At 39.2% G+C, this 26,458-nt stretch overlaps 2 protein-coding genes across 5 annotated transcripts; one reads left to right on the top strand and one right to left on the bottom strand.

The window, feature by feature from the left end:
- Nucleotides 1-120: 120 nt before the first annotated feature.
- Nucleotides 121-8,074, bottom strand: LOC117029040 (uncharacterized protein C12orf73 homolog). Of its 3 annotated transcripts, none has more exons than XM_033118021.1 (3): nucleotides 7,962-8,074; nucleotides 4,494-4,611; nucleotides 121-2,779 (listed from the first exon to the last, which is right to left on the bottom strand). In XM_033118021.1, exons 2-3 carry the CDS (start codon nucleotides 4,599-4,601, stop codon nucleotides 2,684-2,686), a joined length of 204 nt encoding a protein of 67 aa, XP_032973912.1. In that variant the 5' UTR covers nucleotides 4,602-4,611; nucleotides 7,962-8,074; the 3' UTR covers nucleotides 121-2,683. The 3 variants fall into 3 exon arrangements, with proteins under 3 accessions (XP_032973912.1, XP_032973911.1, XP_032973910.1); XM_033118020.1 differs by lacking the exon at nucleotides 7,962-8,074 and adding an exon at nucleotides 4,831-4,965 and having other exon boundaries at nucleotides 122-2,779; XM_033118019.1 differs by lacking the exon at nucleotides 7,962-8,074 and adding an exon at nucleotides 4,944-5,071 and having other exon boundaries at nucleotides 124-2,779.
- Nucleotides 7,967-26,356, top strand: TDG (thymine DNA glycosylase). Of its 2 annotated transcripts, none has more exons than XM_033118017.1 (10): nucleotides 7,967-8,144; nucleotides 15,698-15,840; nucleotides 18,003-18,244; nucleotides 19,035-19,104; nucleotides 20,536-20,671; nucleotides 20,875-20,957; nucleotides 21,037-21,131; nucleotides 23,264-23,435; nucleotides 23,863-23,988; nucleotides 24,413-26,356. In XM_033118017.1, exons 1-10 carry the CDS (start codon nucleotides 8,122-8,124, stop codon nucleotides 24,541-24,543), a joined length of 1,221 nt encoding a protein of 406 aa, XP_032973908.1. In that variant the 5' UTR covers nucleotides 7,967-8,121; the 3' UTR covers nucleotides 24,544-26,356. The 2 variants fall into 2 exon arrangements, with proteins under 2 accessions (XP_032973908.1, XP_032973907.1); XM_033118016.1 differs by having other exon boundaries at nucleotides 24,410-26,356.
- The last annotated feature ends 102 nt before the right edge of the window (nucleotides 26,357-26,458 follow it).

Here is a 26,458-nt window from a genome sequence, read left to right as displayed (position 1 = left end):
CAAAGACAGCCTCTGAGCCAACTCCCTGGGGAGTTGTGGAGCGAAAACAGAGGCCCTCAGCAGAGGCCCTCAGCGTTGCTCACCCTCTCCTGGGCTGAAGTGATAGGGCCTTTCTACCCCATCAGTCATTAGATGGCCCCTCCAGGTGGCCCTGAACAATGCCAGCTAGCTAGGACAATCCTGATGAGCTGACAACTAAAGGCTGCTCTGAGCACTGGGGCCACAAGCCTTTCCTTGGTGAATCTGGATGACACATTCCTACACCCACCACAATGTATATTTTTCATAATGAAGGTCAACTTCAAAAAAGGAAAACTATATCTTGGTGAAAGTCACTTAGAATCAGCACTTATTGAAATAATGGCATTTTTACTTTAGCTAAGATTTTAATTTTACTTTAGGTAAGATTTTAACTATAAAATTAATTTTTCACCTTCATGAAGCCATTCTTATTGGAGAGTTGGGTTCAAATCATGACTCTTCCTCAATAGCCAGACCAATCACTCTGTACCTATAAAAGAAAGGTATGGGGGGTGCTTTTAAAGTATGGTCCACTGCATTCATCCATGGCAGGAGGGTCCTCCCCTTGTGCCCCAGGGGCGAGTCCTTCATGCAAAGGGTGAGCAATGCCCCAGCCTTTCATCTGGAATGGATTGAGGAGCTCCTCACTGGTATCTACAAAATGCATTGTCAGAGCTCACCAATTTGGCATTCATGTACTAAAGTGTGGAGAACTAGAATTTGAAAATGTTAGCAATGAGAAAAACCCCACCTAGCAAATTCAATTGCTGAAACTAGTTCAGAGTTAAAAAATGATTTTATTGTTGATTTGTACTAAATCAAGTATCTTTTCTGAAACCTTTGGAATTCCAACTCTTTGAGGAAGTTAGGCACCCAGATTAGAATTACTGAATTAGTGTTTAGAAACCCATTTTTAAATTCTTTGAATTAAAAAAGAAGTCAAACTTCTTCCCGTCTGACACAAAGCCCTTGCAATGGCAGCTGTAGCAAGCTTCACCATTTGTAAAGTTATACAATTTTTTTTCCAAGAAAAATATTCAAGTAATGGTAGCTATGAAAATTTGATCTAGAGAAGATACGTCTCATGTACAAGTTCACAGTAAATAAAATACTAGCAAAGAGCAAGCAGTCTCAACTAAAAATTCCATCTTCTACGAGAGAATCCCGACCCTTTCCCTAGGGTGGGCTACTGCTCATCTGTCATTGACAATCGGAGATCCTTTTTGTGCTGAAAGCATATGATACGGTACCAAGTGACATGGCAGCAGAAAACAAAGAGCTTGTATATAAGGCTGGAAATAAGCCATTTCATTTAGTTGCTTTATGCTATTAAACTGAAAAGGGTATTTACTATGGAGAGTAAAACAAAAGTGTTGTGCTTCTATTTAGGGATTTACTATTTTTAAGATTTCAACACTAAAGATCTACATCATGCAGCAATTTGCTAACTGGATAAGAAGTAAGCCTGCATTATCGTTAAGAATGCAGAATTCTAAAAAACTTCTGTTGGAAAAATAGCACTGACAAGAAAGCCAACTGCTCTATCAATTACTTTTGTCCTGTATTTAGACTCAGAAATGTGTTGAAATGTTTGTATTAATTTCCTAGGGCTGCCACAACAAAGGACCACAAACTGGGTGGCTTAGAACAGAAATGTATTCTCTCACAGTTCTGGAGGCCAGAAGTCTGAAATCCCGGTGTCAGCAGGCCATACTCTGAGACTCTGGGTAACATCCTTCTTTGACTCCTCCCAGCTTCTGCTGGTGGCCCTGTCCGTGGTGCTCCCTGGCTTGTAGCTGCATCACTCCAATTTTTGCTTCTGTTGTCACATGGCGTTCTCCCTGTGTGTGTCTTTAAATGGCATTTTCCTCTTCTTTTAAAGACACGATGCGTATTGGATTGGAGCCCACCCTAATGACCTCCCCTTAACTCTTACATTTGCAGACACCCTATTCCCAAATAAGGTCACTTTCACCTGTACTAGGGATTTCAATTTCTTTTTTGGGGGAGGGATACGAGTCAAAACCCATAACGTGCTCATTTAAGTTTTTCAGTTATCTTTAAATACATTTTATAAGAAAAATTAAATACTAACATGGTTTATTAAATTTGGGGGTAAAGAAATTGTGACAATCCAAGTCACAACTGTTATAGTTTTGTTATGTACACAATTCCAACTTCAAACTTTAAATATTTTAACTTAATTCAACTTAGTTTGTTAATTAACAAATAGTATTTTCCAATATTTAGAGAAACATTAACTTATCACCATATGCATTGTCAATGTCACTTTTATTATAGTTAATTTATAATTCCTATTTGCTGTTATGTCAAGTTTATTCAGAGAAACAATCTAGAATTATAAGGGCAGGAGTCCTGGCAAATACTCTTATCTCACATGATATTCACAACTAAATATCTGCCAAACCATATTCAAGAAGCTGATGATATATATAAGCTTTGGCAGTTGTCAAGAAACATTGGTTAAATCATAAATAAATATCAATGCATTAGTTAATATCTACTGAGCACCTGCTCTTATAGTCAGCATTGTTTTAGGTGCATAAGGACAAGTAGATTGACTCAATAAATTTCAAAAATATATATTTAAGACTTGTAATATTGTTCACAGAGTTCTTGGCAGAGTTGTAGTTTGAGGTTTCTACTGCTGAGAAACTTGAGGTTTGTGTTGTCTCTCTTTCAGTCCCAACAGCTCCGTTTTGAGTTCTCCACGCTTTGGTGGAATATCAGGTATTGTCTATAAAAAAAAAAAATAGATGCCAATGCTTTCTTAGACTGTAATTAAATGTGACCTGAAAGACTTCAAAGAAAGAGTAAAAAAAGGAACAAAAAGTCCCCTGCTACTCAGTGATAATCTTTATTATGAGAACTCACAGGTGATCTAAGTCCCTTTCTAGCCCTATATTTATGTGACTCTATCATCCAAACTATGTCTTAAGTACTTCAGGACTTAGAGGGAGAGTTTGCATCACTATCGACAGATCACAAATTTGAAGAAAGCTTTCCATTTGGAAATATTCACTCCTGCACTATTTACCGAGTCTCCACAATGCATAAAGCAGTGAGCAAAAAAATACGAAACTGCCTTCAAGAAAACTATCAGGAAAGTCCTGAGAAACTGACTTTTTTTGCAGCAGCAGCAGCTTTAGTGAGATATAATACCATACCATTCACCCATTTACAGTAGACAACTAAATGGCTTTTAGTATATTCACAAAGTTGTGCACCATCACTACAATATATTTTAGGACATTTTCATCACCCCAAAAAGAAACCCCATATCCATTAGTGGGCACTCCCATTTCCACACAGCCAAGCCTCTGCCCTAGGCAACCATTAATCTACTTTTGGTATCTATAGATTTATCTATTCTGGACATTTCATATAAATGGAATCATACAATATGTGGTCTTTTGTGAAGTTTCTTTCACTTAGCATGTTTTCAAGGTTCATCTATTGTTGACACACATATCAGTACTTCACTACCTTTTAGGACCAAATAATATTCCATTATATGGATATACATTTTATTTGTTCACTTATCAGTTGATGGACATTTGGATTGTTTCCACTCTTTGGTTCTTATAAATAGTATTTCTGTGAACATTTGTGTACAAATTTTTGCGTGGACATGTGTTTTCATTTCTCTTGGGTATAAACCTAGAAGTAGAATAGCTGGGTCATATGGTAACTCTGTTTAACTGTTTGAGGAACTGCCAGACTGTTTTACACAGCAGCTGCACCATTTTACATTCCTAACAGCACTACAGGGTTCCAGTTTCTCCACATTCTCACCAACACTTGTCTTTAGCTGTTTTTTAAAAATTAATAGCCATCATGGTGGTTATGAAGTGGTATCTTATTGTGGCACAGTCCTTTCGTGGAGGAAACAAAGGACAAGTAAAGACAAAGGAATAAAATAATTGCAAATTGTGACACGTGCTCTATGGAAACAAAGGACTCAGACAGAAGAGCAGAGGAGCAATCCTTCTAAAGCTATCCAAAGTACCCTCCTTGCTGGAGGAGCTATTTGAGCAGAGACTTGAAGTTTTGAAGAAGGAAACCAAGCCAAGATCTGGGAGGAAAGCATTTCAAGAAGAGAAAAACATAGCCTTGAGGTGAGAACAGGCTTGATGAGTTTGAGAAACAGCAAGGAAGCCAGTGTGGCTACAACAGGAGCGGGGGCAAGGAGGGCGGGGGCACAAAAGGGAGATGGTATAAGGGCAGGCACCAGGGAGTGGCAGGCAGGCACCAGACTGTGTAAGACTTTAAGACTGTTTGACTTCAGTGTGAAGCTGTGTAAGGGCAAGACATGCACTGCCCTAAATGCAATGGGATGCAGGCTTTAGTCCCAGAGCAGACCTGCTCCTGATTTCGTTTGAAGGTCACTTTTGCTGCTGTGGGGAGAAGGGAGTGGTCCGGAGCAAGGCACAGGACCCTCCTGCACTCACCAGGTCCGGCAGGTAGTACCTGTGCACCACTTGGGCCCCAGCGAACATGGCTAGGAGGCTGGCAGTGACCATTTTCAGGTAGGTGGTCCAGGACACGCCCGCGGGCATGGTCGGCGGGCTGGACGGGAAGGGAAAGCGGGCAGTGTTAAAAGGTTCCCAGCTCACGACTAAACCCCGCCGGGAAACATCACGGCAGCGTACAGACGGAGTCACACCACCCCCGAGCCCCGTGTCGTTTATGAAACGAGGACGCTGAGAGGACGAACGTCCCTTCCACGCCTTCAATGGTTTCTTAGTGTCGGGGGCTGGGCCTTCAGAATTTAAAGGCAGCTTTTACCGAGCAAGCGCAAGTCCGACCCCGCGTGGCTTCCCTGCGCTCCTTGGAACACTAGGAAAATTACGGACCCCACTCCCACCCGCCCTTCAGGCGTGCCGGGGGAGAGCCTGTACCGCGGAGTGCACAGGCGCTCGGCGGCCGGTCAGAGCACCGGAGGAAGTGCGCTCAGGAGCCGGACACACGGCCGACAGGCCGGACCGAAAGTGCAAGAGCTGGGGGCTGCGCCGGATGGAAAAGCGGGAGCACTGCCGGCTCGGGCACGTGACCTGGGCGGAAGTGAGACTCGGGGCCCGAGCTAGTCTTTTTTTTTTTAACCGCTTCCCAGTCCCGGGTTTTTGTCTCGGTCATCACCCTCCCTATAGTAGGATTTCCCTGGCAGATGTCGAGTTTGGGGCTCAGCTCTGGCTGGATTGTTGCACCATTTGTCCTTTAGCACACACAAGGAAATTGCTCGCGTCAACTACCTTTCAGTAACCGGTGGAGACTGGCACACTGAGGTGTGAGTGCTTAGGTGAGGTCACCCTCCAGTGAATGAAGTTAAAAGCACTCTCCGTCCTTGTGCCCAGCATCAAGACAACAGCCACACCAAGACAACAAATGGGAGCTATGCCCTTGTACTTTGGTGCTACTGGAATAAAGGAACACTGAAATGGACAATATTTATGTATTTTTAGATTGTGCTTTGGTTATGGATTGATTTTTTAGCAAAAGGTTAATGCAAGATTGAATTCTGAAGGATTATGGTTGTGTGTATACACTCACTTTTTAAACATTTATGGAAATATATCTGACATAAAATAAACCACATATATTTAAAGCATACAATTTGATGAAGTTTGATGTGTACACCTGTGTAATCATTCTTACAATCAAAATAATGAACATATCCATCACCTACTAAAAGTTTCTTTGTGCCTCCCTCCTTGGGCAACCACTGTAAGCAAGCTTTCTTGAAAGAGAGGAAGATTGGGAAGAAAAGAGAAAATGACTTGGCCCGTCTTTTTGTCCTATAAGACATATTTGACAAAGACAGGAGAAAGACATTTCTCCTAGGCTTCCCCAAGCTCTGGGGGGCAGGGCTCACCAGCAGAACAAGTCTGTCTTCCAGACTCAGATTCAGAGTGGTGAGAGAGAGCTGGAGGGGCTAAGAGCCACTTTGTTGTGATTGCTTCACCATTTCCAAGTTCAATGTTTTGCTCCCCAACAACTCTTCCAGTAAACGCTTCCTTTTACAAGATGGAACTAAGCAGAGGCCCCTGGTCTGCTGTTACGAATAGAGCTGGCAGACCCAGAAGGGGCAGGACCCCACAGTGAGGGAGACCCTTGCTACCCAACTGTAACTCTTCATGAGTGAATACATCCTGAGAAAAGTTTGCAGTTCTTTACATACACTTTCAGTTACCAGAATCCTCTCTGAAATCAGTGAGGTAAGCCACTTGCTTTAAAACGTTTCTAGACTGTGGTCCTGAGTGATGAGAAAAACCAGAGAGAGAGAGGCTAAGCTGTTGTTCATTCATTAATTCAACAAATATTCAATGACCACCTATTTTGTACTGGTCTCAGCCTATGACTAACCAATGCTGTGACTAAACCAGCCCTTATGGTTCTTATAATTGCAAGACACCCTTCAGCAACAGCCATCAGGAAACTGGAAAGTTACAGGTTTATTGCTTACAAGACCTGGAAATTACAAGCTTACCTGGAGCCACACTGCACAGAGGTGGAGGGTGGGGGCTTGGGGTTTCACGGATTCACTCTTCATTAGTGAATTTAAAACATAAGAGTCGGAGTTTAAATGGGAGAAAAAGAAATAAACAAGGAAGAGTCCAAGTGGTCAGTTATTAAAATCAACCAAGATCTCTAAAACACAGGAGCCTCCGTTGGGGGAGGCGGCCTGGCTCTTCATCTAGTCAAGTGTCTGGCAATGCATTTATTCTAGAAAGCCAGTCTACAAAGTAGATGCCTCTTTGAAATGAATGTCTCCACAATCAAAGCTTAAGTTAGGTACTTGCATTACGAGGGGAAAAAAAAAGCCAGGGTTTACACATACCTACCGTGAGTCAAGTTCTCAGTAGTACCTACTAAGGGACACAGTATTTGTAAAAGTTCTGAAAAGTTTAAAACTATTAAAAGTTTTATTTAAGCAATTGATGTGTAATACAAGTTAATCATTCTGTACTTCTCATGAAAGCCCTTTCCTGGATACCAGAATGAAGACACATGAAGCCAAGAGCCACAGCCATCTCCCAGTTCACATATTACATTAGTGAGAAATACATCTTTGTTGCTGTAAGCCACTGAGGTTTGGAGTCGTTTGTTACGTCTTACGTAAGGAAAGTGAACTAAGACGGTAGCCATGTTTTTCATCATGCAAACTAGAGAAAAAGAAAGCCTATCTCCATTAAGAGTTTTTAATGAAGTCCTTGTACAAACACCAATGACAACTTGAGAACTAATGAAACAAATGCTAGCTATAAGAGCCACTGGGGGGAAAAAGAGGTTGTCTTTAAAGTTATAAGGAAAACGTGATGCCTCAATGGCATCTATTATCATAGACTTCGAACGTTAGAATTTTTGCACATGCAAAGTAAAGCACACAATGGTTTATGTAAATGGTTTACATTTTACAAAGCAGTTGTACAATCATCTCAATTTACTGATTAGGAAACTGAGGCCCAAGATGATACAATGGCTTCGACTCCCAGGTTTTCTGATCCATAGTCTCTTCTTTCCTCCATAATACGCTTGTTAATTAACGAAAAAGTTCTTAACCGGGATCAAATTTTGGGTGGAAATGCCCGGATAATCTTGATTGATAAGCATAACCGCCCACGCTAAATAGCGCCCCCAGAAGCCATCACCCACTCACCTACCATCCGCCCAACACCAAAGAGTCGGGGCGAACAAAAGTTTACGTCATCAGAGCACTCGCCTCCCACCTTTTTTTGTCCTCCACCCTTCCCGAAAGGCCAAGCGGCGAGCAGTGGCCACAAAGAGAGGGGAGCAAACGTGATTGGGCTGCCCTGCGTCACCTGACTCCCACAAGTTGTGGGATTTGGCCCTCAGCAAACGGAAGCCGCGCGCAAAAGTGGGGTTTGCGCTGGGGGGAGGGGGGAAAGGAGAACTAGAACCTTGTGGGAGGAGCTTGAGCGTTAACCGCCGTCCCAGTTCTGCCAAGCAATCGTGTCCAAGTCTGGTTATTGTCGTACCGCTGTACATACGCCGGGGTATTACAGCGACCAGTCGCTCGCTTGCCTGGCAGGTAGCCGTTCGCGCGAGCGGCAGCAGGGAATGGATGCGGAGAACGCGGGCAGGTAAGGCCGGGGCGGGGCGCTGCCCCTCCCCCCGCGCCCCTCCGGCGGGGCTGCCGGGAGCGCGCACGCACGCAGGGGTCTTTGAGTGCCGCCGCCGGAGTACAAAGGCCGGGGCTGCGCGTGCGCACTGGCCGCCTGCTCTGGCCACTCCTCACCCGGGCCGGGCCGACTCCGGCACCTGGACCCCTCTTCAGTCCTGTCCGGCATTTAGTCGGCTTTGAAATGCGTTAGTAAGCAGCCGGCAGTCTCCTGTTACTATTTCTGGTTGCCATGCTTGGTTACATTTCCCTTCACCCCTCTTTATGCAAAGAGCTGTAAAGATGGAGTATCACGTATCCGTCCAGGAGTTTTCATTTTAGATTTCGTAGATTTACTGTAGCTTCCCTTCCCCAAAGGTTTACTAAAAGCCTGTCAAGGGCCACAGGGTAGATAACATTGCCATCCTAGAGCTCTTGAATTCTGAGATTGTGAATAGCACTCCCAAGAAATCATCTAAAAATATCTAATAGTGGTCTTGGGGACGAACTTAAGAATCTACTTTGAATATGTCCTTTGGGGACTGTTAGACGCGTGGAGAGAACGTTTTGCAAAAGAGATACGAGATTTGCACTGGCAGAAAACGAAATGAAAAAATAAAGAATTAGATATGGTAAGAGGGTGTTTTTTAGAAGGTGACGATTTATATTGGAGTAAAATGCTTTTAGACCTCTGCGGATTATCCTGACTCTCAGTGATTGATGGGCCATGAACTTAGGCAAGTTCTCTGGGCCTGTTCATGTCTGTAAAATAGGGCATCTTGGGAATCCAGTTCTGACATGCTGTGAATATGTGTCATGTGGAAGGGAGACTCCAAAAGAGTCTTCGAGTTTAGGAAAGGACATACGTGTATAGTGGGGACGTTGGACTGACTTTGTGCATCATCCTAAAATAAAGCACTCCACTTCTCTCCCAGAAAAACTTTACAGATAAAAGAATTCACCAGAACTTAATGGAAATCACTCTCACCTTTGTGATCTTACTTCACATCAGAATTGAAACCTGGATAAAGCCTACCATCAAATGAATTACATGTTATAAGACCTTACTCAGTGCCTTACACAGCAAAGTAATAGGTCTCTGGTACAATATTTAGCTCAAAACCGTCTGACTTATATTCTCTATTCACTTCATGCCCAGGGTGATTGATCATTTTTTATTTTGATTTGCAAAACTTTAACCTCAGGAAATACAGAGAATTCTGTGTTAATATTGTAAGGAGTGTGTATCTGTGGGGATTCTGAAATGACAGGCCCCAGATAATCCTGAGAAAGTGATTCTCTGTCACCTTTACTTCGTGCTAATCAAGGAATGGAATGGAACGCTGGGTAATGAATTTGCTTTTTATTTCGGAAGATTAATTTCAAAAAAATTCAAAGAAAAAAATTCCATGGATATAGCCAGAATCTTTAAAACATAGTTCAAGGGTCCTAGCAAACAGCCTAACCAGAGAGGAAAAAGAAGACCAGTATGTTTCTAATGAGATAAGCATGAAAAGGACATTTACCAAAGCTGGAAGTAGAATGACTGGAAAAGTGTGACATGGACTGAAAAATTGTGACATGGACCACTGAGAATACAGACAGGAAAGATTAACCCTCAGATGAGATCAGGCATTCTAGAAATGTTAGAGACCAAGAATAACTTTTTTAGTTAAGTGTGGACAACGAAAGGACAAGAAAGTTCTGGGCTTTCTGCCTCGTTTCCTGGCATGGTGTCAAAGGTGACAGAGAAAAAAAGCACTTCTGATTTTGATTTTTCATCTCCTATGTTAAGAAACATGATTGTAGACTAGAAATGGCAGGATGAATATCCGTAAGAGACTTAAAACTCAAGACCAATAAGGGCAGGTAAGAGAACTTTTAGCTGCTCTAACAAATCGTATGTCCTGGCGTTGGATTTCAAGTGAGAGACCAGATTACAGCAGTCTTTAACAGTCCTTGTGGACAACAGGAGAGGGGTCTGAAGCCTGAAAATAAACTGATGGATTCCTATTTCTTCCAAAGGTGGAATATGTCCTCCAATTTATTAACGTTGATCCTAAACAAAAAGTTTACTTCTTAGTGGTTATTGAGCATATTTAAAAGGAACTAGTGATCACTAGGCTTCTGAATAAGTTCAGGAAAAAGCAAGACCAACCAAGCTAGGTTCATTCCTTTTTATATAATAATATTAGACTAGACAGCATCAGGAGGAGGATGACAAGAGATACCTAAAATATTTAGTCATCTCCTGCTGTCTTTATTGTTACAGCAAACTACTATATACCAGGCACTGTTTTAAGTGTTGTACATGTGTTAACTAATTTAATCCTCATAACCAACGAATTAGGTGTGACTATTCCCATTTTACAAATGTGGAAGCTGGGACATGAAGAGGTTAAGGAACTCGCCTACAGAGCTAGTAAATGGCAGAGCAGAAATCTGAACCCAGGCAGTGTGGTTTCAAAGGCTTCCTCCCTAACAGCTGTGCCATACCACTTTGTGTGTGGGAGGTGGGTGGGCGGGCAAGCTGAAGATGGACTGATGGCAGTCTAATTAGGTGAAATCAGAACTGGTTTACTACTGAGTCAAGGGCCAGCTGAAGAGAGGTCTATACTGATGTGCCATTTAGTTCTACCCCAACTTGGTTTTCTTCAGAAGTTTAACAACTTCAAGGTACCAGTGAAATGCTGATAACATCTGTCAGCGACCTAACTCTGGGAGGTGTTTGTGGAATTGATAGTTTGAATCAGAATCCAGATAAACCCAACTGGCTGGAACGGTGAATCATCTTTTACAAAAAGAGGCTCAATCCTATACTGAGGTGTGGAATAATCAGTGATGCAGTGTAAGATGAGGGAGAGGTGATAAAAGGGCACTTTTCACTGATGGTGAACTCGGTATGAATAAGCAGTATAATGGGTGCTGGTAAAGCTAATGTAATGGGTTCTGTAATACATCTCTAGAATAAGGAACTTGATAGTCCTGCTCAGTTTCAGGGTGATGTGGCTATGACGGGAGTATTTTTTGTTTGCTTGCTTCTGAGCACCAAAAAATGACCAAGGCAACTTGGAATCATACTGTAGGAAGTTAGTTATATGAACTGGGGACTTTGGCTTATTCTAAATGTTTGTGTTTATAGTTTCTAGTAGACTGTGCACAGTAAGTACCCAGTAATGCATGGTGAAGGCACACACTTCCCCTTAGCAATACTGAATGTAGTCTTTAAATAGTTATGATGGTATTCCATCGTAGTTTGTAGACTTAGTCCTTTATTAGTTGAGCATTTGGATTATTTAGCATTGATTGTTATTTTTGTAAGTATTCAGTTGTATATGCTTGTTTAAATGAAAGGTAATACAGTGTTGCTATAGACTGAATGTTGCTGTCCTCCCAGAACTCATATGTGGAAACCTAACCCCCCGGTGTGATAGTATTTGGAGGGGCGCCTTTGGGAAGTGATTAGGTCATGAGGTCAGAGCCCTACTTAAGTGGGATTAGTTCCCCTAGGAAAGAGGCCCCAAAGATAACCCTCACTCCCTCCACTGAGTGAGGCTACCGTGAGAAGGCGGCCCTCTGTAAACTGGGGAGTGGGCCCTCACCAGACCAGACACTAAATTTGCCGGCGCTTTGAATGTGGACTTTCCAACCTCCAAAACTAGGAGAAAGAAAGAGATATTTTTTGGTCATTGGCCACTCAGTCTGTGGTATTTTGTTACAGCAGCCCGAATAGACTAAGCCAAATGTATTTAGAAAGAGCAACTTAATTCTTTAAAATAGTGGAAAATAATTACAAATTAAAGAAGTTGGAGTTGTTCATTTTACAGAAAACCTTAAAGGATTTAGTTGCTTGAAATACAGCAAAATCTGAATTAATTGGACTCCTGTGTGTGTGTGTGTGTGTGTGTGTGTGTGTGTACATGCACTGACGCACGCACTCGTATACGTGCACACAAGTGTGTACATTTTGAGAATGACTGTTGGAAACATCAGGAAAATAAAGTTTATCAATTTCAGACAGTTATAAAACTCAATCCTTTGAGCGCTGTTATTCAAGAGAAGGGGGGTGCAAATGGAGGCTAGGAGAGAGGAAGGGGTTAACGGCAGGAAAAGGAGAGGGGTAGCACACAACAGTTATGGGAACAAAAAATAGGGGAAAAAATGAACAAGAGGAAATAAAATCATTCATATTTGCAAGTTTGATATCAGGGAGTTACAGAAAATAAAAACTCTTGCAGTGCGTCCACACTCTGGACACATTTGGTCCTATTTCCTACACATTCTCCTTCTATGTAGAAATCACCACATCTCATCCCTCATTTTCATGGTGAGGGAACATAGGTCCTGAGAGGATAAATGGCTTGAATAAGTGCTCTTCTGTTGCTGTTCCTCAGACAGAGACAATTATTGTTCATAAACATTGCAGAATTCTGAATTATGAAGTGGCGATTACCATATATAAATACAACAAATGTGTTTAAGAAATATTTTCACATTAAGGTTGAAAGAGATTATGCTGCTTACAAATTGAACTATTATTAGATAAAGGGAAATTAAATTATCCAGAACTCTAGTTTTCTAGGCTTCAAGTTCATTAAGGTTTTTGTACAGATGGAATGCTTTCTTCTGCCAAGTAATTAAGAATGTTGTAATCTACCCTCTTTTCTTTTGTTCTAGCTGTTAGGAAGCTATTAAGATGCTCAAGCTAAATTTAATATTCAAAGATGGTATATATTAGCTCAAAACTTACATGTTCCGTTTTCCACAACTTTATTTTTTTATTTCTGTTCTAATTTAACTTACCGTAAAGTGCCAAAGATCATTTTTAGAAGACTAAGGACACATCAGTATTATAGACACATTTCTAGACTTCTTTCAAAATTGATATATAGCTCTAAAATAAAACTCCAGATTTTTGCTGCATTATTTTTCACTTTAGTCAACTGATTTCAAAAATACTAATTTTCACTTTCTGAGCCCCAAAATTTCTGAAGATGTTTAGTGACCCCTAACTATGTAAAGGAGCCACATTTTGGAAATTTTTTTTTAAAAGTTCAGAATCCTTTTGTAATGTGAATGGTGGCTCCCTAATTTGTGTATTTTAAGTTTGATTTTTTTCTGATGTATTCAACATGGGACACATCAGTGAAACTCTGAGAGTGGTAGCAAGACACATAGGGGAGAGTGGTCGGTTGCCTTCCTAACAGTGTGACAGAATAAGAACAGACTTCGTGCATAGTTCTGTCCTCTCATTGTGACATCTTTTATATATTTCATCTGAAAGAGGCTGTTAGCATTTCAGAAAACTGCCACTGGCCACAACCAAAAGTTACAGTTCATTTTACTAGAATTTCCAGTAACCTAGACTTATCCCACTCCTCAGTAGAATATTTAAATCATAGACATTGAACAACCGATATTTTGACATTTTATTGAAAAGAGTTATGAATAGTAGTAAAAGTGTGAAAAAGTATGTTTTACTTTGGGCACAATTTAGACATCTCACTTATCTTCATTATTTACATTTTATCTTCTAGTCCTTGTCTACGTATTTTCCTTATGGGTAGGCTTAGTTTGCAGTATTATTTTGTATTCTTTTCCACTTTAAAATATACATTAAACATTTTCTGTGCTCTTACAGAATATCAGTACATTTAATTTTTAGGGGCTGCATAATATTTTCTCATGTTAATGTTTACTGAATCATTGTATCATCTTTTTAAATATAATTTGAGAACATTATATTTAAATAATAGTAAATATACTGTATATAGAGTATAAATATACAGTATAGTAAATATACTGGAGAACAGTATATTTAAAGAAATAAAATTCCTAAGATAATAATTTAATATCTTTTTCACTAATTCTTAACCTTTTTAAAAATCAGCTTACCCTTAAAGATAGCTTGAAGTTAAAATGTCTCCAGTGGCTTGTCCTTTGGATAAAGAAGGGGATTGGCCCCTGTTTTTCTTGGAGAATCTTAACATTCCAGCAGCCCAGCCACCATGGATAAATAGCCTGTTTCTTTGTGTCTGTCTCAGCCATTTACACTTTTCCAGGAGAAATGCTTTAGTTTGCCTTTTTTTAAAAAAACCATTTTATTAAGATCTGATTTCCAGGCTATAAAGTTGGCCTGTTTAAAGTGTACTACTAGTTTGTCTTTTTAATCTCTTCTTTCTGAGTCCCTATCTTCTTTCTCCACATGTCAGGGAGAAAGAAAACTAGTAAGTAGGGTATGTTGCCATAGACAATACGAATTTTCTCTCCAAATGGTAAACGGCATTTACTACTTAACTATTAGGTTGGTGCAAAATAATTGGGGTTTTTGCAATTTTTAACCTTTTAAAGTGCAATTACTTTTGCGCCGACCTAATACTTTATTTCCTAGTGTTTTGTTTTTTTCCCTACTGCATATTTAATGGCATTATTTGGTATTAGCTGTAACTTGAGTTTCATAAAATGTATTTACTTCCCTTTGTGCTGGTGGCGACAGCTGAAAATAGTGTTTTATGGTAATCAGAAATATCTTTTGGAAATTATTTTCTGTCCCTTACATTGAACGGAATATTTTGAACAAAGTTTAAATCATGTTCAGAAGAGAAGTTTAGAGTGGTTTTTGCCATAAATTCATAGACATTTACAAAATAATCCACTACTAGTCCTCAATGGCAAAAAAGCAAAAACCCAGCAATAATTTAAAAAAGCAGGTCCAATGAATGAATAAGTAAACAGGCAAATAAACCAAAAGAGAACGGTAAATTATATTGGAGGAAGGGTGGGAATGGGGACGTGTTGGTCAACAGTACAAACTTCCAGTTATAAGATTAACAAGTTCTGGGGACTAATGTACAGCGTGGTGATGATAGCTGACAATACTGTATTATTTACTTGAAGATTGCTAAGAGAGAAGATCTTAAATGTACTCACCACAAAAAGGAAACAGTAATTATGTGAATTGATGGAGCTTAAAACTAGGGCAGTAATCACTTTGCAGTATGTAAGTGTACCAAATCAACATGTTGTACTCCATAAACGTACAGAGTGTTTTGTGTTTCAGTTATGTCTCCTTAAAGCTCTAGGGGCGAGCCAGGCTGGGGGGAAAAGTTAGATTGGAGGGAATCTTTGTGACAAGAGGACTAAATACTGAAGGTCAGAACACAAACTGTGTTTGTGGACATTTTAACCCTGTGGTCGGCCTCTGAAGTTTCTGTACTAGAAAAGTCCCATGATCTCATTTCAGAGAAAGTACAGGCTGACTTGACAGGACTGGTAAGTTTTATTGATGACACATCTTGTCATTAAACTGTGTGAGAGAAGTAATTAACGTTTGGTTAGTAGGCACTCAGCAAAGGTTGGCTGTGTACATATGAGAAAGGATCTTTCTCCTCTCTTCTCATCTATTATCAACTCTAAATAAATAGTAAAGGCTGATTTCAGAATATTTGGATCCTGAAGATTTTTTTATAGCTGGTTGTTTAAACTTACATTTAGGTAACTTTACCCTCGTATCTTAATATTTAATTGTTCTTTCAGCTGTTCACTTGAGCAGGCTCAAGCTTTTTGTACATTTCCATTTCAACAAATGATGGCAGAAGCTCCTAATATGGAAGTTATGAATGAACAGCAAGCACCAGCAGAAGTTCCAGACCCGTCTCCTGCTGAGGAACCTGTAAAAGGTAGTTTTCATCAGGACAGGATAGAAAGTTAGCTATTGGACTAGCCAGTTTATTTAAGAAAGTGTTTAATGATGAATTTTAGCTCTATTTTAGTGTTAAAAAATGTAATGCATTTTTTTAAGTACTTACCATGTGCCAAGCACTATGATAGATTTGGGGGAATAAAAGAACATGGGCCCTGCCTTCGAATGTCTGGTAATCTAGGAGGGGAAAATAATAAGTTAACACACATTATGCGATGAGAAGGGCATAGGGTGCTGTGAGAGCTCGCGGGGTTGGCACCTAACTGGGACGGAGACCCGGAGGCAGCTTCCCAGAGCTGTGAAACACAGGGTTGAGGGGACTTCATCCCCATGAAGAGTGGGATGGGGAAAATTCCAGGCCGCGGGAGCAGCATGCACCAAAGCAGTGATTCTCTGTCACTGGAGTCTGGGGACAGCAAAGAAATGGTGAGAGATGAAGCTGGATGGGGCAGTTGAGGCTTCTTTAACCTGAAGAATGTATATATATTTCCTGTCCCAAAGACAGTGGAGCACTGCTGAGAGAATGTAAGCAGAGGGTGACAATATAATGGTGTTTTAAAGTATCAGCCTAGAATTATTACAGAGCACAGATTGGATGGTAGAGAGCAAGCAGAATTTGGAGGCAAGGAGTGGATTAGAGACTCTGAATAATCCGGGCGTGACATGTGGAGGACCTGAAAGGGTGGAGGAGGACAGAATTAGGAGCTACTCAGGAGGTAGAATTACCTGGCCATGGGAAATGGATTTCTTGTGGGGAATGAGGGAGAAGGAGGAATAAGGAAGTAACTCAGGCAATCGAATGAAGGAGGTACCATTCACCAAGATAGAGAATTAGCAGAGAATAGATTTGGGGGTTGGGCGGTGGAGAGAAAGTAATGATTTTCTCCATTGCAGCAGTATTGTATGAGAAATGTGCTCCGAGTTCCCGTTTATGAGTCCAGGAAAGAGCACATCTAACTCCACCACATTGGAGATGCCTCTGACCTTGACTCCTGTTTTTCTGGGCAGGAAACACTAGGACCTCCCCAGCTGTCCCCCAGTGGATGTGGATCCCTTGGCATAGGGAGTAGCTAAAGGAGTGTCAGGTAGAAAAAGGGAAGGACGGAGGCTGGGTTGGGAAAACGCAAGAGCCTTAGAAAGGATAAGAGGGATGTTAAAGAACTGCAGGTTAGAAAACCAAGGCTTCCTGGGGGGTACTTTAGGTGAGTGGTTCTTGACCAGGGGTCAAGGGACATTTACGATTGTCTGGAGACACTTTTGGTTGTCACGACTGACAGGGTACTACTGGCATCTAGCGGATGGCTGTTAAATACAGAATGTTAGACATTCTGTAGTGTACAGGACAGGCCTCCACAACCAAAAATTATTCAGCCTAAGATAGTAGTGCTGAGATTGAGAAACTTTGCTTTAGGTCCCGAGATCAGATCCCTAGTCTTGCCTTTTGAAAAACTTCTCCCACCAGTTTCACCAACGACTGAAAGCAGGCCAGAGGTGCAGTGCTGTCAGAGCACAGAAGGCATTTCTCTTCTTCCCTAGAAGGCTGTGCATAGTCCATTTCCCAGGTCTGAGATTTAAATATATTTGTAATTCTTGTCAAAAAAAAAGAAAAGAAAGAAAATATTGCCAACCAGAGATTTCATCCCCAGCACCTCTAAATTCATCTCTTTTAGCTGCGTGTGGAACAATATACAATCAAAATCTCTAAAACAAGCCCTCAGGCCATTTGAGGCTTTTTACCACTCAGAATTTGAAGGAAATTGAGTTAAAATGTTTCCCTTCCTCCTTGTTTTTCTACCTACTTATTCTTTCAGTGGTTTACTCAACTATGTATGTAATCACACTTGGAATTCCTATAGATAGTATATAGGTACTTTGTATCCATGGAGAGGCCCAGATGCCAGGTAACATTGTGTGGAAAATCAATCTGATTCTGATGGATGTTGTATGCCAAGAACCTCCAGTGGAGGAAGGAGGGTGGGGGTGGGGCCACATGAACCCCGTTCTAGGGTGAAACAAGGGGAAGATACTGCAGATGTTGGGAAACAGAAGAGAAAGGTAAAAAGGATGTTGACAGGATGACTTCTGGGAAAGCTGTCTAAAGTTTTCTGCATCTACATTCTGGAAATTATTGTGTTTCAGTGACTCCAAAAGGAAGGAAAAGAAAACCCAGAACAACAGAACCCAAAAAACCAGCGGAACCCAAAAAACCTGCTGAGGCCAAAAAATCTGCCAAGGCCAAAAAATCAAAAGAAAAGCAAGAAAAAATTACAGACACATTTAAAGTGAAAAGAAAAGTTGACCGTTTTAATGGTGTTTCTGAAGCTGAACTTCTGACCAAGACTCTCCCAGACATTTTGACCTTCAATCTGGACATTGTGATTGTAAGGATTTTTGTCTTCACTGAGTTTTATAAATAGCATCAGTGGTTTAACTTAACCTTTATCCTTGCAAATCATTTTGCTGAACAGAACCATTTCTAAGAATCCTTTTGGTAGGAAATGCTGTCACCTTCATGAGGTTGAATTATGTGGGAGTGTTTAATTAAGAGGGTGGGCTCCAGAGTGGGGCTGTCTGGTTTCCAGTCCCACCGCCGCGTAGGTATGACCCTGGATAAGCCTTAACCTCGGTGGTGAAACAAGGGTGATCATAGTAGTACCGCCCTCATAGGTTGCGATTAAATAAAAGAATCCACGTGAATCACTTAGATTACATGACACCTGTGAGTTCTCCATAAATGACAACACTGATTTTGAACTTTGATTTTTGTCTATAACTTTAAGAAACATCAGTATGCCAACAACTGTAGATGATGTGGAGTAAGCTGTTGGTTGGAGTTGAGAAGCAGACTTGTAGCTGCACTTGGGCTCAGGTTGACTGATTGCCCCAGGACCTCTTTCCACCCCAGTTGGGAGGGTGGGGGAGCCTGGGGATATGAGGGATCAAACTGGTTTTTAAAAACCCAGCAAAACTTCTAGTATAAAGGAAATTTCTCTCCTCAAAATGGAATACTTTGTTCAGATCAAAAGTAGGTAATTAATTGATAAATGATACTGTTTATGATGTCAGATTAAATTTTTATTTTAATAAATTCAGTGTTGTCCACCACTCCACAGAAGCCGTAAGGTTTAAACCTTACTTTTCAAGACTAAAATGTATAAACATTTCTTGTAGATTGGCATCAACCCAGGACTAATGGCTGCTTACAAAGGGCATCATTACCCTGGACCTGGAAACCATTTTTGTAAGTGGTTACTTTTTCTTATTATTTTACTTTTAAACTAGGTATCTTTGTCAATAGTTTGGGTTTTTCTTAAACCAAGTTGTGTTTTTAATAAGAGAGATTGTATATATGTGAATACACTTACATGTTTTCTGTGTACACAAAAATAAAAGGCTCAAAATGATATGTCACTGTTAACCTTTAGGTTTATGAAAAGGAGTATTTCTCTTTTGTTTGAATTGTTTCAAATGAGTTTTACTACTTTTTTTAAGGATTTTTTTTTCCAGTTATTTACAGACATAGTATGATAATGCATGGTTGTGTCAGTGCAGACAGAAGACTGACCTCTCCAGATTTCTGCTGATTATTTCCTAGGAGAGATGAAATGTCTTGATCATTGGCAGTCAAGTTGTAGTTGTTAAGAAATGCTGTGATTGGAAACATTCTTGACAGATACTTTGTATCTGGCAGAAAATAGTATTAAAGCCTCCCACTTGAAGAGGGAGTTTTCAAACCAAGTCCTGTGTATCAATGGTTTTCCCTAACACTGCCTAATAGAACAAGGCATGCAGTAGGCCTTTGGGAAATACTAGATGATTATCTAAGTAACATTAAAAACTTTTAGGGCAAACGATAGTAATATGTTTTGGGAACTAATAACATACTGTCTCCATTATTTCAAAAACTTTCTTCTAGAAAAGTTTGAACTTTATGTTTTCTCCACTGTGAAAGTGTTTCAATGTTCCGAATCCATTGGTATATGTTTATCTTTTGGAGGTGTTCCAGGGGCAGGTGGTGGTATCACCAATTATTAAAAATGAGAACAAACAGTTCCAAAGTTTTCTACACTGACTAGCTGTGTATTCCTTTTTTTTTTTTTTTTTTACAGGACTTTATTGAGCAACAGTGTGTACTTACAGGACTTTTTTTCAAGTCAAGTTGTTGTCCTTTCAGTCTTAGTTGTGGAGGGCGCAGCTTAGCTCCAGGTCCAGTTGCCGTTGCTAGTTGCAGGGGGCACAGCCCACCATCCCTTGCGGGACTCAAGGAGTTGAACGGGCAACCTTGTGGTTGAGAGCCCACTGGCCCATGTGGGAATTGAACCAGCAGCCTTCGGAGTTAGGAGCACAGAGCTCCAACCACCTGAGCCACCGGGCCGGCCCCTAACTGTATTCTTGATAGGCATACCTTACCGACATAGTAACAATAGTAGTATGAAAAAGAAATAATAATAGTAGTATCTCATAAGATAATTATGATGCTTGATTGAGATAACCCATGCAAAGGACTTAGCATAGTACCAAGCATGTAGTAATTGCTCGATAACGATATTTGATCTATGTTATAATCTTTTTTTTTTTTTTAATTTCAAGAATAGAATGGAGACTACCACATCAGTCCATAGGACAAAAACCTTTGACCTTCTACAGAAATAAACTGAACTCTTTTTCACAGGGAAGTGTCTGTTTATGTCAGGACTGAGTGAGGTCCAACTGAACCATATGGATGATCACACTTTACCAGGGAAGTATGGTATTGGATTTACCAATATGGTGGAAAGGACCACACCAGGCAGCAAGGATCTTTCCAGGTAATTATATAGCATTTATTTTTATAGGTTGGAACCTTGGCCATTCTGGTGCCTCATGCACTCGAGGAACATCATATGTATCTAGTTCAAGCTGAGCTTAACAAATAGTATATGAATTGATCTTTTATTGAAAGCTATCTGAATCTAGCACATTATAAATATTGCCATACTTATATTTTGACTACTTTTTAATTCAATTTTAGTAAAGAATTTCGTGAAGGAGGACGTATTCTAGTGCAAAAATTACAGAAATATCAGCCACGAATAGCAGTGTTTAATGGAAAATGTAAGATTTACTTTTAAATTTTATCTTTTTTCTTTGCTAACATTATGGGCAATGTAAATGTGTTTGATTTTTATTCTAGGTATTTATGAAATTTTTAGTAAAGAAGTTTTTGGAGTAAAGGTTAAGAACTTAGAATTTGGACTTCAACCCCATAAGATCCCAGACACAGAAACTGTAAGTCCTTAAAATTACATTTGTAAATCACCTATATATGAATCTTTATTGTAGCTATTTTCCCCTTTTTATTTGTCCTATATATTGTAATTTATTCCATGAAAAAAACTGTATTTTGTTGAATAATATCTGTATATCAACTTGAACTAATAGTTGCAAATTAACTCAGATACTGTTACAGTTTTATAAGGAAAAGAAATATTTGATGTTATGTTATTTGGCTGAAACATTGAGAGGAGCTAGCTCACTATGTTCAAAACACATTTAATGGCATATTCTGTCAAATTCAAGTGAGTTAACCCTTATTCAGTTGTGAAACAAACATGTCAATATAGACATCCCAATTAGTAAAATTGCTAATTGCCCCATTTATATATATATTAGTCCACTTTCATTTTAAAACCTTATAAATAGTACTGTGCAGTCATAGACACATCCAGCCAACCTGACCGGCACTTGGTACTATCATTGTCTTAGGCATGAAGGTGTCATGAAACACCACCGTGGTTTTCAAACTTTGTCATTTCTGCAGACGTTTGGTTCAAACATTGCTTCTTAAATATAGTTTTAAGTTTCGTTTACAACTTTTTAAAAAACACACATGCACAGATCCGTGTGTTACGGATAGCATTTTAAGTGATGGAGAAGCCAGTGTGTTGACAGGTGTTTGTGGAGACCTCAGAATAAAGTTTCTGCCACCTACATACATTTGAACTTCTCCTTTTTAAATTTCTTCTGTTTTTAACTTCTTATAAATATGTGATTGATAAAGTGGGTTGTAGCACTGGTCTTTCTTCAAATTGAGGCCTACCCTTGTCTACTTAGGTAAAATTGCACAGGTGAGTTCACTACTTCCTATAGAGGACTGAATTATTGTCCCTTCGGTGCCACATGAGGTACAGGTACATCTCTCGGATATGTGATTGTAGTATTGCAATAAGTGAACTTGAATCATATCATGATAGATAATTTTAGCTCTTATAATGAGCTGTGAGTGCATTTATCTTTTAAATTTTATTCTTATGAAATATTCACAGTTATTGATAATGTTAAGTGATTCATCTTTGAACCAAAAAAATCTACTTTTTCAAATTTCTGAATCACTGTAATTAAAGAACATCTTGAGATTAGAAAATGTGCTGTTACAAAACGTGGTAGCATTTGCGCCTACATATCTTTGTGAATCAGGATTTTCTAAATTCTTCATAAACAAAACAAAATAAGTAAATAATGTTTTTTTTCTGTAATACGTGGTTTGGAGGCCAATTTAAAAACTACAAAAATTGCAACTGGGAATTCCATAATCTAGTAGTCTCACACCCAAATGTATAAGAGATACATTGTTATATATTTTATGCTCTGCGAAGGACAGTTTGTCACCATCATCCAAAATGATAAATGTAAATGTATTTCTCCCTCACCATTCCATTCCTAGGAATTTATCCAACAAATACTCTCACACCTATTCTAAATTGAGTATATACAAGGTTTTTCACTACAGCTTGCAATATTAAGAGATTAGAAACAACCTAAATGCCCACAGTTGGGCTCTGGTTAAATAAACATGAAACGTACTACATAGTTAGAAAAAAGGAAGTTCTTTCTACTCTGATATAGCTGTCTGATACAGAATTATCTCAAAAGCAAGGTGCAGGACAGAGAATAGAGCATGTCACCATTTATGTGTGTTTTTAAAGGGATGAGGGAGCATGCAGACACGTTTGATTGTATATTTATGGAATACTTTTGGAACTAGCAAATTGATTGCCCTTGGGAAAGAGAACTAGGTAGATAGAGACAGAATTGGGAGGGAAGACTTTTCATTGTAAACTTATATGCCCTTTTCTACCTTTGGAATTGTGAACCATATATGTACTACTAAGAAGAAAAGACTATTAATTGATAGATGAACATTGTGTGTGGGGAGAAGCCTCATTGTTTTTGATTTATTGACTTGTAATAAGTAGATATTACAAATTTGAACTCAAACACAACTACTTTTATTGATTTTGCATATATTGATATGTGGCAAGTATCACGTTATTTAACCCAAAGAAAGATTAATTTTCTAATCTCAATATGAGTGGATTCAATAGAATTATTTCTATAACTATAAAATTTTATGATTCTAGCTCTGCTATGTTATGCCATCATCCAGTGCAAGGTGTGCTCAGTTTCCTCGAGCCCAGGACAAAGTTCATTACTACATTAAGCTGAAAGACTTAAGAGATCAGTTGAAAGGCATTGAACGAAACACAGAGGTTCAAGAGGTGCAATATACATTTGACCTACAGCTTGCCCAAGGTGTGTCACCATTATCAATCCTTGCATTCATTTTATGTATATGTACGTTGCAGAAGGTATGTTGTGGATCTCAAAGCAGGAGAAAAGAAAACAATTATATTTGTAGCCAGAGTGTTGTGATAATTGATACTAGTCACTGTTAAAATCTTTTACCAAGGTCTTCCATCTACTTTGGGTGCTCCTACAGATACTGAAAATACAAGAAACATAGTAGTAGCCCACCTAAAATTAAATCTTACAGGCTTTTAACATTCTTATGAGTTAATTTAATACATGGTACAAAGAGTTTAAAAGATTATAGCAAAAGATGTACCTTAGTATATGTGAACATCCAAGAACAAGATGTCTTCATCATGATTTCTGAATAAAGCTGTTTTTAAAATTGTTGTACAAAATCAGTTTTAAATCACTTTTACCTTCCTCACAGAGGATGCAAAGAAGATGGCTGTTAAGGAAGAAAAATACGATCCGGGTTATGAAGCAGCGTATGGTGGTGCTTATGGTGAAAATCTGTGCAGTAGTGAAACTTGCGGCTTCTCTTCAAATGGGCTGAGTATGTCGTCCCACTCCCCGCCCCACGTTTGTTCTTTCAAAGACTTTCTTTTGTCAGGATTGGGGAAAAAATATTTTTAAAGAAAATTATTGAAGAATGGGAATGAATGGTAATATAAAAATCTATTTAGTGACTCATAGAGAAAATTTGATTGTTATTTAATGTTTAACTACACAAACGTTCACAGTTCATTTCCTTTAAGTCCGTGACTCTAATAAGTCTCCTAGTTGCATTTTCCTTCTTAAATAACAAATGAAGATTTATTAGTCCTATATCTGAAAATCGAACAGAAACTTGAAATTGTATTCAAGAAGCTTGCTTAACTATTTTAATGACAGTTCCCCTTCACTGGACAGTTAAAATCTCCTAATTTGATCATTTAAAACTTTTAAACAATAAACTGACATTCTTTTCCCCCTAGCAGCTGACAGTGGAGACGCACCTTTCAGTGACATTCCAAATGCGCCGTGGATGACCCAGTCATTTACAGACCAGATTCCTTCCTTTAATAATCATTGTGGGACACAAGAACAGGAGGGAGGAAACCACGCGTAAGAACGGTGCTTCTCAGCTCTGCTCCGATGCTGCAGTTTTAATGCAGTTGTCAAGAACTGGCCCTCAGTTTGCTAATGCAAGAATTTTCTTAGTGTTTTACTCTGGTGACATAATCATAGAACAGTTGTGTGGTAGAATCAACTGTATAAACCTACGTGGTGTGGAAGGAAAAAGTAGGGTTTTCTTGTATACGAGTTTTTATATTCGACTTAACTACCATTCCAGCATTTTATAAACTGTCTTTCATTTATGAAAAAATTGATTTTTCTTTTGTGAGTCACTTTTAATCTGTAATTTTAAAATGTAAGAGTCTGAATATTTATACTTGATTATTAACTGCATAAACTTAGGTCCACCTTTATCCCTTTTATGCCTAAGAAGGGCATGCTAATAATTAGAATTACTGGTAAAGAGGCACGTGTTGGTTTTCATGTGTGATGTTCAGCCTCCGTGGAGCCTCATTTGGTAGCTTTTAGCGGTGTTTCCTGGGCTCCCAGAGTCGTATTTGTACTCAGACCTCTGCTTTCCCAGTGGTGAGCATTTGTGAGAGTTGCTTAGTCATACAAATGTAGAGTGTGGCAGCGGCACCAAGGCTACTGTGGCCTTGCCTGACAGGGCATCGGGCCCTGGCTTTGGCCTCCTCGCCCCTCTAATAGGCAGAAACTATTCTGCTGGAATGGTAGGTTCCAGAGAATGCAGTAGACCTTTTTAATTTTACTTCATCTGTGTTTTACTTGAAAGACATACATTTGATAGGGAAAGAACTGAACTTCTCTCTTCAGTATCATCATTCGGATTTTATCCTGTTTGGCTTTAAGGATGTAACGTGGAAAGTGATGAGAAATGAACTTTCAGGCTGAGCAACAAGATGCTGGAGCTGTTTGATAATCTTATTTAAACTGGTGCTTTATGTCCATGAGATGTACTGATACAAGTAATACAGAATTTTTCTCACTAGGGAAATCTAATAAGCCAGTAATTTCAAAAATCCTTTGTCTACATCATTGCTGTTTGTTACTGTGGACTAAGTGAACCTCATGGTAAGGTTAGTTTGAAGTAACGTACCTTTGATTTTCTAACGTGTTTTCCGTGGTGCTATGAATAGTCCACACTCCTAGACCTGGCACATGTAAAGCTGGGTATTCGGAAATGCGATTTGCATTTACTCCTGATCACTTACACCCAAGGAGCATGCTTCTCAATATGGAAATATTTATGAGGTGTGTTTTGTTTTGTTTTTTCCCTAAGAGGTTATATGGCTTATTCTTCTTTTTATAATAAGAGAAACAAATCCTTGTTGTGAATCTTAACATGCTTTTTAGCTGTGGCTATAATGGATTTTATGTTTCCTTTAGTCTAGGTCAAGCTGTGTAAAGTCATTCATGTTATTTAAATCATGTACTGTACTGCTGTTTACATGGATGTTTTGTGCGGGTGCTTTGAAGTGCCTTGCATCAGGGATTAGGAACAACTGAATTATTTTTTCATGGGACTTTGTAAAGCATGTAACTAGGTATTGCTTTGGTATATAATAATTTGTAGCCTTACGATAAATTTTTTTTTTTTTAATTTAAGTGGAGAAAGTACCCTTTAAATTATGATGTACACTCACTAGAGAAAAGGTTTGAGGATTTTCCAAGCATAAAATAATGGTGTTTTCATTAAATATGACAGATGACTAGTAAATGTTGATATATCCTATACATGACAATATGAGACTTTTTCATTAAGTAATATTGAAAAAATTTTTAAATTCATTTGAAAGTCTGATGGTTTTTACAATAAAAAAAATATTAAGAATGATTATCCTTAAGTTGTAGGCTTTTCTTTAGCAAGAATGTTATTCTTTCCTCCTTTAAACCTGAAATCGATTTACCTTCTATTTTTTCTTTTTACCTTCTATTTGTCATGAAGA

The sequence above is a fragment of the Rhinolophus ferrumequinum genome, chromosome 10 (assembly GCF_004115265.2).
Source record: "Rhinolophus ferrumequinum isolate MPI-CBG mRhiFer1 chromosome 10, mRhiFer1_v1.p, whole genome shotgun sequence".
In the NCBI taxonomy this organism is placed as follows: Eukaryota; Metazoa; Chordata; class Mammalia; order Chiroptera; family Rhinolophidae; genus Rhinolophus; species Rhinolophus ferrumequinum.
This window is presented reverse-complemented; position numbering and strand designations above follow the sequence as displayed.

Excerpts from the sequence above, each read along its gene's own strand:
- LOC117029040 (XM_033118021.1), bottom strand. The coding sequence starts at position 4,601 with ATGCCCGCGGGCGTGTCCTGGACCACCTACCTGAAAATGGTCACTGCC. Across the intron at positions 2,780-4,493 it reads GGTACTACCTGCCGGACCTG|ACAATACCTGATATTCCACC; the intron begins GTGAGTGCAGGA and ends TTTTTTTTATAG.
- TDG (XM_033118016.1), top strand. The coding sequence starts at position 8,122 with ATGGATGCGGAGAACGCGGGCAG. Across the intron at positions 20,672-20,874 it reads GGCAGCAAGGATCTTTCCAG|TAAAGAATTTCGTGAAGGAG; the intron begins GTAATTATATAG and ends ATTCAATTTTAG. Across the intron at positions 23,989-24,409 it reads CTTCTCTTCAAATGGGCTGA|CAGCTGACAGTGGAGACGCA; the intron begins GTATGTCGTCCC and ends TTTTCCCCCTAG.